Raw genomic sequence first — 10,793 nt, forward strand, 5'->3', positions numbered from 1 at the left:
ATGAAGAAGTCTTCATATACTGTAAGTTTGGGCTGAAGTCTTGATTTATAATAACGTTTGACCCTATTGCCCTACATTTGATGATTTACTTAATGAAAAGTAATTACAGCATGACTAATCTTTTACTGTCACCTCACTCCCTCTCCCTATTCATCTGAAATTACTTTAATTTAGGGCCTGTATACTTTGGGTAACATCTTCATTGTAGTTAATATAATATCTTAATTAAATTAAGCACTTAAATGCATCCCCAATGCTTCTGTCCTGTGCTTGTAAGCATAACCAAAGCAGAATGGATTTGACTCTCTCCTCTGACTAACCACTTCTGTTTACTCCCTCTGACTCATCAGCCCACCGCGACCAGACTATTGTGAGTACTGGTTCTGCAAACTATAGATTTGTCATGTTTTGATACATCACCATACAATGAATAAACATATTTACAAAGTTGCTTCCAGGTATTTGGTTCAGTTTCACAAGAATAGAAAACATAGTGTTATATTTTGATGCATTAATCTCAACATGGCAATTTAATAGCAGTGATAGCTGAATAAAAGCATCTTTTGAAAATGAGATTTTATATTTTGAGCTTGACCTTTGCCTTTCTTTTGTCAATGGTCTGTTTTGCATCTTAACGCATCAGCCTCCTCCTGCTAAATACGGAGGCAGACACACGGTGACTTTGAACCCTGGTGATGGTATTGGACCAGAACTGCTGAACCACGTCAGAGAGCTTTTCAAGTTGGAAGATGAAGCTCGCTATAAACAGACTTCACCAGACAGAAGAGTTCTTATATTTTTGTCATTCAATAATATTCACAGATTCTGCTGTGTGCCAGTGGATTTTGAGATTGTCAGGGTGGATTCGTCTGAGGAGGACATCAATAATGCATTTACTGCAATCAAACGTAATGAAGTAGCACTTAAGGGTGAGCATGAACAAAATGTTCATCAACCATTCTTTTACAGGTAACATAGAGACTAATCACAACCTTCCTCCATCTCATAAATCCAGGAACAATTTGCTTCGGTAAGACATCTTGGATTTGTTTTTCCTTTACTTGATTATCTGTGGTAATTCCAAAGGGTTCATTTATATGACTGGTTTTATCTCTCCGACAGCACATCTTTAGACCTGTATGCTAATGTCATGCACTGTCAGTCTCTTCCTGGTGTCCCGACGCGCCACAAAGACATTGATGTGATCATCCTTAGGGAGAACACAGAAGGAGAGTACAGCAGCTTGGAGCATGAGGTCCATGTGTTTGGGTCTCTTGTAGTTTAAGGACACCAGTTACACTCATTCCTCAAGTTTAAATCTCCTCTCTTCCAGAATGTTTCCGGGGTGGTGGAGAGTCTGAAGATCATAACACGTGTGAATTCATTGCGGATCGCTGAGTATGCCTTTAACTTGGCCAGAGAGAAAGGCCGCCGCAAGGTCACGGCAGTACATAAAGCTAATGTGAGAGTCTCTTCTTACTTAACGCTGCTTTACTTTCAGCCAAATCATCAGACAAAAGCACGTCTGCATATTTCTTGCTGAAATATTGGTTTCCTGTGGTACAGGTTCAAATTAGTTTAGGATTGTTTTTTCTGTGCTTCATAGGAAGCTTGGCGATGGCCTTTTCCTGCAGTGCTGTAAAGAGGTGGCGGATGGATATTCTGATGTCACATTTGATAACATGATCGTGGACAATACCACCATGCAGGTAGATGAATGGTGAACTACATAAGTACGATACACTACAGTCCAAAAGTTTGGGGTCAGTAAGAGTTTTTTAAAATAAGCTAATACTTTTATACAGCAAAGATGCATTGAACTGTTCGAAACTGACAGTTAAGACATATGTATTCTATACTGTTACAAAAGGCTTCTTTTTCAAAGAAATGCTGCTCTCTCAGTTCATATTTGTTAAGAATCCTGAGAAAATGCATTTCACTTTCCACAAAAATATAACGCAGCTCTACTATTTTAACATTAAATATAATAAGAAAGTTTCTTGAGTAGCAAATCAGCATATTAGAATGATTTCTGAAGGATCATGTGACACTGAAGACTGGAGCAATGATGCTGACAATTCAGCTTTGCATCAAAGGAATAAATTACATTTGAAAATGTATTTAAAAAATATTTGAAAAACTTTGACTAAAAGATTTGAACTGTAGTGCATTTTATTGTATTTTTTGGGTTCTATGTTTTACATGATATAATCAATAGTTTACCTATTAATTTATTTTGGGTGTGTTTGTATAGGGACAGTATAATCGTAATTAAAACAAAAAAAAGATGCATTTTATATAGAGATTATAGCATAATTTGCGTTTTATGTCCCTAAAATGCTTTAAAAAATAAAAGCTACACATAATTACACTATCAGACAATATATAGAATATAATAACAATACTTAGTAACACTTTACTGGAAGCCTTTATATATAATGCATTATAAATTATTTAAAATGCATTAATTATGCCTTGTATATAGCACCTTATAATGTATTGCAATATCTTATAAATATTGTAACAAGTAATATAAAAAGTAATCTGCAAATATTAATTATAAGAATTTTTTTTTTTACTTTGGTTAATATTATTTATGAAAAGATATAATGCATTGTGAACAGCAGTTGAACATGGGTCAGTCGGTCCTAAGGGATGGGCGAACGCCGTTCGGAAGGGAGGGGCGATGGCACCCTACATTATACCTTTACAATGCATAATAAAAAGACTTAAAGTGAAGTGTTACCAATATTTTGAATATGTTTTTGTTGGTGTAGCTGGTCTCTAAGCCCCAGCAGTTTGATGTGATGGTGATGCCTAATCTCTATGGAAATGTGGTGAGCAATGTGTGCGCTGGACTTGTTGGAGGTCCAGGTCTGGTACCAGGAGTCAACTACGGCAAGGACTACGCTGTTTTTGAGACTGTAAGAAAGATCAGAGCATGTACATTAGAGTGATTTAAAGAACACATGAGATATCTTTTGTTTTTATATAGGCCACTAGGAACACTGGGAAAAGCATTGCTAACAAGAATATTGCAAACCCCACGGCCACACTGCTGGCGAGCTGCCTGATGCTGGATCACTTAAAGTATGTGTGTATGAATATTAATTTGATCATTTTCATTGGAGGTTTTACTAATATTAGAGGTTTTAAATCCACATTTACTTCATGCATTATACATGAAACAGAATTATACATAAAAAGTCAAAGCTGTAGGACTGGAATTGTGCATTACATTCATGCCTGGGCTGTCTTTCCTCTTTCTTATGCTTCATGCATATGCCAAGATGATTCGAAATGCAGTTCTGAAAACTTTGTTTGAAACGCCGGTATCATACAATACATGCTCATTATGTCAAACAGCTATAGCAATTCATCTCACCTAAGACAAGCCAAATCAATTGCTCATACCCTTTTCCACTCTAATACATCTGCAATATTACATCTCTACTAAACACATACTGCTTGTATAGTCATTTGTTTTCACGTCTCTATATCCCTGCAGTTGCAGACTGCTGACTTGGGAGGTCAGGGTACTACATCTGAAGTGGTCTACTCTATTATGCAGGAGATCCAGAGAGGAGGACCACGCACATCAGAACAGATCTGAACTTCATTTCTGCAGATTCTAGACTCTCTCACACACACCTCCAGCTCACAGAGAACACAGAAACGATCTAATTGTATTTCTGTGTATTTCATGTCATACCCAACAGGTTCTGTATTGAAGTCTTCATCTTATTAATTTATTATTTATTGCCTGTTGTTAATTGATGATGCACCAAACACTTTCATGACTAAATGTCTTACTTCATGCCTCCTAAGACATGTTCAAAGTGAAATAGACAGTATGATTGGTTTAATGGACAAACATTTCCCAATAGGTGGCACTAAAACGCTGAACTTCAGCTTTATCAAATTTGAACATTTATCAACATTTGCTTATGAGTATTATAAAAAGTTATGACTGCTGTAGTGAAAAAAGTTAAATATATTACATGTAATGTTTACTTTCAGCGCAAGTGACTGTTTGCAGTAATGAGTGAGCTAGAATGTTTTTTTGTAGTGATAAAAAGAATGAATTTGTACACTTTAAAATATAAACTAAGCTTTTATTATTATTATTATTTTATTGACATGGCATTTGAGTATTTCCATCTTTGGTAGTCATCAATTAGATATTATTTTGCATCATGAATCCTGTGGGAATGTTGAGCGTAAGTACATCTGTCATCAGTGAATTAGGAAACCAAAAGTTAAGAGGTTTAGGTACTTGTCCAAAACACATGCCTGTGAAAGTGCTGTACAAAGATTTTTGGCAGTCGTCATGTTATGATTGGTATTAATAACAGCCATTCTTTTGAGGTTGATTTATTTATTTGATTCATTCAACCGTACAAGTAGTTTTTCATTTTGTGTTTATGAATGATGCACAGAAAGGAAAATTACTCAAAGTTTGGCTGAACTAGTGAGCTTTGACAAGCAGCAACACTTGTTTTTGACCTGCAGGAGTTCATATAATTGTAAGCAGGAGAAACAAAAAGGTCAGATAAGAAAAAGATCCATCAAAGCAGAGAAAGTCTTTAAAGGAACTAATATCACCCTGCGGTTATTAAATCAATGTAAGCGCGCTCTCTTGATGAGAGAGCAATTGAGTGGAAAAAAGACAGTTTGCCATTGCCAGCGAGAGGGCGATGAAAAGGAAAGTGATGGAATGTCAAAAAAGGAGTGAAAAGAAGGAAAAAGTATGCCAAAATGAAGAACAAAGACCTTAGCTGGGTTATACTGATTACATTTTTCTGTTGATCACACAAATATTCCCTCCCCCTCATGATTTGAATTATTGGCACACAAAAAAATATTTGGCGATCTTTGCTCACAGCAGGAGGGAGAGAGGGGCACGGGCAGGCCGTTATGATCGCTTTGCTAGTAATATACAACGGAGTACTGAAGTACCTCTGAAGTAAAATGAGAAGAACAGCTTAAGCATCTCAGCTCCAGCAACGCAGAGAAAAACAGCTCGCGAATCAAAAGGAAAAGGGCCAAAAGTAATTTTGCTGTCTGTAACTGTGCTTTCAAAAACAAGACATATTCCAACTGAAGAGGGCTCTCCAAAACAGCCGGTCTCTCAGTTTTGGAGAGCTGAGGATTGCAGTTTCATCTCTTTTCCAAGAGGAAACAGAAGATTGTTCTGTTTTCCTCCTTTCTTCTATCTGTACCCTGGACATACAAAGCAAAGCAAAAAAAAAAAAAAGGGGGAATCAGGAATGTTTTGTGAAAGTGGCCAACTAGTCAGGTTAGTCACTGTATTTAATATTATTTAATGGAAAAAATATTTTTTGTCAACATTTAGCTGAAGAAACATAGAAAATACACTTTTAAAAAATATTTACAGTAGACAAACTCAATTGTGAAAATTAGATGTGAAGTAAAGCCATAGTACAGTATAACCTATTGAACCCATTGATTATCCCTTAAAACACCATTTTCATCCACTTAATAAGTACTTATAAGTAAACATAAATAATATTTGGGTACCTTAAATCTGAGCAATAACCATGTTCCCCTGAGCCCAATAAAACCATCTAAATAATAAATGATTTGAACAAAAAAATTTATAATAATAAATCTAAAAAACATTGGTCTCATTTACATGCATACTGCATTTAATTCCCCCTCCCCCATCAAGTCTACTTACAATATTCACATGCAGATTTAAACTTTTTTTGTGTGTGTCTCATCATTTTAATTTTTTATAAAACCTTGTATTTATTTCAAAATCTCTTTAACTAATTTGTTGTGGACTTATGGATATATGATTATAATGTAGGCTGGCCTTGTTCTCACTTTCTGTCCAAAAGGGAACCAGCATTTGTGATTTCATATCTTTCCTTACCCTCACATTTACATCGACACAGCTACTTAATGTCATCAAAAATTGAAGACGTCTTGACCTAAATACCTAAATGTTGCCAAAATGCAGGGCAGTTGAAAGCCCATGGAGCCAGTGATCACGCTGTCTATTGCTGCTCACGTAACCGCTCTGATTCTTTTTTTTTTTTTTTTATAACTCTTCCAAGTATTCATTCACATATGCATTCATGCTGTCTCTTCTTCCCTTTTCCCTCCCTCCACATGTGCATCTCTGCCCCTCGCGGTCTGTCCATCACGCTGCTCAGCGCAGGTTCTCGTAGGCTGTAGTAATTAGTGTAGACACCCGCTGCCCTCATCGAGACCTGCAGTCATCCCAGATCAGCATCAGCGGCCATACGCAATAGATCCAGCCATGATGGAAACAACAGCAGGAGGTGCTCAATTCCCAGCAGGAACTTACAAGGACCACTGCTTATTTCCATGGTAACATTAGGGGCGAGTGCGAGCACTCCAGTCTCATCACAAGGCCTGTTTCACACCACACACGTAAGCAGAAGCATGCTTTCACATTAGCTGTGCCTCTATAGAACAAAGCCATTTCTGGATTACTGCTTTGAGTGTTTTCAGGAGTGGTCCATTGAGAATTATTACAAATTTGATCATCTTGAAATCTATATTACGAACCTAGTAAAAAAGTAATATATTTAAAATACATTTATTTCATACATAGTAGTATAGTAGTCTATCAATATATTTAGTGACATATCGCTCGAAACTTATAAAAATTATAATTAAACTTTATTTGGAGTAGCCTACTACTTGTGCACAATGCACATTTCGTTATATTACGCCTAGAATGTGTTTTAATCTCACTATTGATGAGGATTGTACACTGTAAAAAAACATTGACCCAACTTAAAATTTTAAGGCAACCAGCTTCAGCAGATTTTTGAGTTTTCTCAACGTGTTGTTTTAAGTTTATACAACAAAAAGTTGAGAATCTCCTACAAAAATAAGTTGAGAGAACTCTATTCTGCTGAAGCTGGTTGCCTTAAAATTTTAAGTTGGCTCAACTATGTTTTCTTTTTTTTTTTTTTTACAGTGTATGATCTAATATCTGTCTTCAAGTTAAGCAGGCCTATACCTAAAGTATACTTGCAATAGTTCCACTTTAGCACAATCAAGTATACTTCAGTATACCTTTAACTGGACTTCAGCACTACTTCCACACAATTAAAATGCCAAATTAGATGTTCACATTTAGCAGACTTTAAGTATACCAGTTTAGTGTATCAAAAATACAACTGCAGGGTATTTTTATATAGAATACTTGGCATGAAATAAATATATTTCAAATACATTTCAGTATATTTCTTTTCACTAGGGGAGGAGTCACATTTGCATCTAAATGGTAATTAATCTACACTGAATTCAGTCCAAATCAAAAACTGTACTGCCTAAACCAGTCATGCATACACACTTGCAAAAAGATGGTTTTAATTATTTAAAATAAGACAAAATAAAACTGCACAAATTCAAGACCTAAACATATTTCTTATTTTAATTTTTTCCCTCAATGACTGCCATTTTTATTTAAGAACCAGGGTTCCCACAGTGGTTGTGTTATTGTGATGTTTTTATAAAATTTGTATGTTTGTGAGGTCTGATGCTGCATAAATTGCCCTATAAAGGGACAAATAAAGATATTACTACTTGGAAATTTTAAAAGTGTGATTTCTAGACATGAGAATTCATAGAAACTAATAAAATCCCAAGAAGCCATGGAAATTTCTATAATGACTAAAATATTTTCTTAGATATATTAAGTTATGTTAAAATATTCAGATAGAAATCACTGAGAATTTGTGAGTAAAATATTTATATATATAAAAAAGCAATATATATTCATTGGAAATAAAAATATAAATGCTGAACATAAATAAAGAATATAAATGCTAAACTTCTGTAATTTTTATGGCATCATAATATTGACTACTTTAGCTAAATTCACACATACACACACACACACACACACACAAATATTTTTTAGGCTGATAATGTGCATTTGCATTCTCTCCATTAATTGAACTGTTCCACTCCTACAGCAGCCATGATGAGTGTTGCAAAGTCTCATAAAAAAATAATAAAAGCGATGAGATTAAAGGGATAGTTCACCCAAAAATGAAAATTCTGTCATTAATTACTCACCCTCATGTCATTCTAAACCAGTAAGACCTTTGTTCATCTACGGAACACAAATTAAGATATTTTTGATGAAATCCGAGAGCTTTCTGACCCTCCATAGACAGCAAGGGTCTTAATACGATCAAGCAGAGCCGATCCTGCCTATACGCAGAATACGCAAGCTGCATGGGGCCCCCGAAACACCAGGGAGCCCCATGCAAGGAACACCTTGCTCTCAAATATGTTTTCATTTTAGTTTCATTTTTGAGTTTGGCCAGTGGTCACGAAAGCATGAATGATAATTTCTTTTAATGCGGTGCGCTGTCACCCTTTCTACGTAAAAATCAGTCGTACAGTCTCTTGCTCGAGACTAAAAAAAACGAGTTGAAAGTGTACCGAGCCGCGGAAGAGATACTGTTTCTCAAGTACTTTCCACGAGTGCGATTCGAGACGGAGTGAAACACAGACAAATGCGTTACATCCATTCTTTCATCCCAAACACCCAAAAAAAAAAAAGTTTTGCGTAGGGCCCCCAGAAGTCTAGGATCGGCACTGCGATCAAGGCACGGAAACGTAGTAAGGACATTGTTAAAATAGTCCATGTGACATCAGTGGTTCAACCTTAATTTCATGAAGCTATGAGAATATTTTGTGTGTGCAAAGAAAACAAAAATAACGACTTTATTCAGCAATTCTTCATTTTGGAGAGTACCACGACATATGCACGATCATAAAAATTCTGCGATCTTGACAGGATTTTCATATTTGGGTGAACTATATCCCTTTAACTGTAAACAGCATTAGTGTTTTTAGCACCTTCCATTCACCAGGATTCCTCTGTTATGTGGGCAGTGTGAATAAGTGTTAATATTAGCATGAAGTTGTTCATTTTGCATGCGGTGTGAAACAGGCCTTACGGTGAGATCTGCTATGTAAGAACATTGCATCAGCTGTGCGCTTTCATTTTAGCATCTTATGTTGTCCTGTTCCTCAGTGCCAAACAGCTGCTGTATTTCCAACCCCCCCCAACCCCCCCCCCCCCCCCCCCCCAACCCCTCCTTCCACGGCTTCCTCTCTTTCCCACTCTTTCTAAGAATGTCTGCCACCATCTGTTCGTTTTTCCACACCGTTTCACTGTCCCCTTCATCAGCCTCACCATGCGCACTGCTCTTATAATCCAACGGCTGGAATCAGATTTGGACCTCGCTGAATCTGCAGAGAAGCGATCTGTAACTCAATCACTCATGCTCTCATTCACAGATGACCACATCCTCCTGACAGCGTTCTGTTTAGCATTCGTTTAATGGAAACGCTTCATGTTTTAATGCAGTTTAATCGTTTTTCAAGATCCATCCAGCCTGTTATTTAAAAGGAAGGAATTGTGCATGTGCGTGCGAGTGTTTCGTGTAATGAAAGATGTTGTGGATCATTAGTTAGGTCAGATATCAGGGGCTGTAGTTTCACACTGGCAGCTGTGCGCTGACACCTGTCGAACCACATCTCTACAGGGAGAGTGAGAAACAATGAAAGGCAGACAGAATATATCAGAAGTGGCCATTAAAACAGAGCAAGAAAGTAGATTAAAAAAGCCAGAGCTGAGCGAAAAATAGGTGCATGACACCCCTGGAATGTGTGATCATTTCTAAACATATATTTGGCAGACATCTCACGGTTACGTCACTGTGAATGCTGTGCTCACCGTGTGCATGTACTGTATGTGGGCAATGCATGTGTTTAGAGTTACCAGGGTGTCTTAGATAAACAGGGTGCACTGGTCTTTGCGGCAGAGTTTTTGACCTCAGCAAGTCAATCTAGCATTATTTTTAATAAGTGCACCATTATACAATAGTTTGTTCCAGTCCTCAAATTTAACTGGCTGAGCTGCATTCCAAGAGTGCTGATCTAACTGTCTAACAACGGCACTGGAATTGTTCACTGTTTGCGTAACTATGCTTGTCTGTGTTGGTGTGTTCCAGACAGACTGTCTGTCTGTGGTGGGGATTTTTTGGTGACTCTTTCTGCAGGTTACATCGTTGCACCAATAGTTGGCAGCACGTGACTGTCTTAATCAGTTATTAGAATCATTCACTCAACTGATTTGCTAAAAAACATTGAGTCATTCACAATTTAAACAAGTGACTGCCTTTCTGAGTGAGTGAGGGATTTATTCAATCATTTACTCGGTAGATTTGTTCAAAAACACTGATTCATTCAGGAATGAAGTAACTGTTTGCCTTTCTGTGTGATTCATTTATCATTTACTCAGCTGATTTGTTCAAAAACACTGATTTTTTTTCAGGACTGAAATAAGCGACTGCCTTGCAGAGTGATTCATTCAATAATTTATTCAATTGATTTGTTCAAAAACATTGGTTCATTCAGGAACCAAATAACTGACTGCCTTACAGAGCGATTCATGCACACATTTACTCAATGGATTTGTTTAAATATACTGAATTATTCAGGAGTTAAACAAATGACTGCCTTTCTGAGTAGTTCATTCAATAATTTACTCAACCAAAATTTGTTCAAACATGCTGATTCATTCAGGAATGAAACAAGTGACTGCCTTTCTGAGCCATTCATTCAATCATTTCCTCAACCGATTTTCTCAAAAACACTGATTTGTTCAGCAATGCCATTAGTGTATATTGCTTAGAGACACGCAACAGTTAATTCTGCTGTGATTTCATTAGGAACTATTTTTGTTGAGGGAAATAGACAAAGTAACT

General features: G+C 36.7%; 1 protein-coding gene across 1 annotated transcript; it reads left to right on the forward strand.

Moving 5' to 3' along the window:
- LOC306860507 (isocitrate dehydrogenase [NAD] subunit gamma, mitochondrial-like) lies at positions 1 to 3,613 on the forward strand (the record flags this gene model as incomplete). The annotated part of the gene is made up of 11 exons (XM_079402240.1): positions 1 to 21; positions 644 to 741; positions 823 to 929; positions 970 to 1,030; positions 1,123 to 1,255; positions 1,334 to 1,462; positions 1,578 to 1,709; positions 2,778 to 2,924; positions 2,996 to 3,090; positions 3,272 to 3,332; positions 3,509 to 3,613. The coding sequence occupies 11 exons, from the start codon at positions 1 to 3 to the stop codon at positions 3,611 to 3,613; spliced, it is 1,089 nt and encodes a 362-aa protein (XP_079258366.1).
- Between the last annotated feature and the right edge of the window lie 7,180 nt (positions 3,614 to 10,793).

This window comes from Barbus barbus (assembly GCF_936440315.1).
Source record: "Barbus barbus genome assembly, chromosome: 41".
NCBI classification, from domain to species: Eukaryota; Metazoa; Chordata; class Actinopteri; order Cypriniformes; family Cyprinidae; genus Barbus; species Barbus barbus.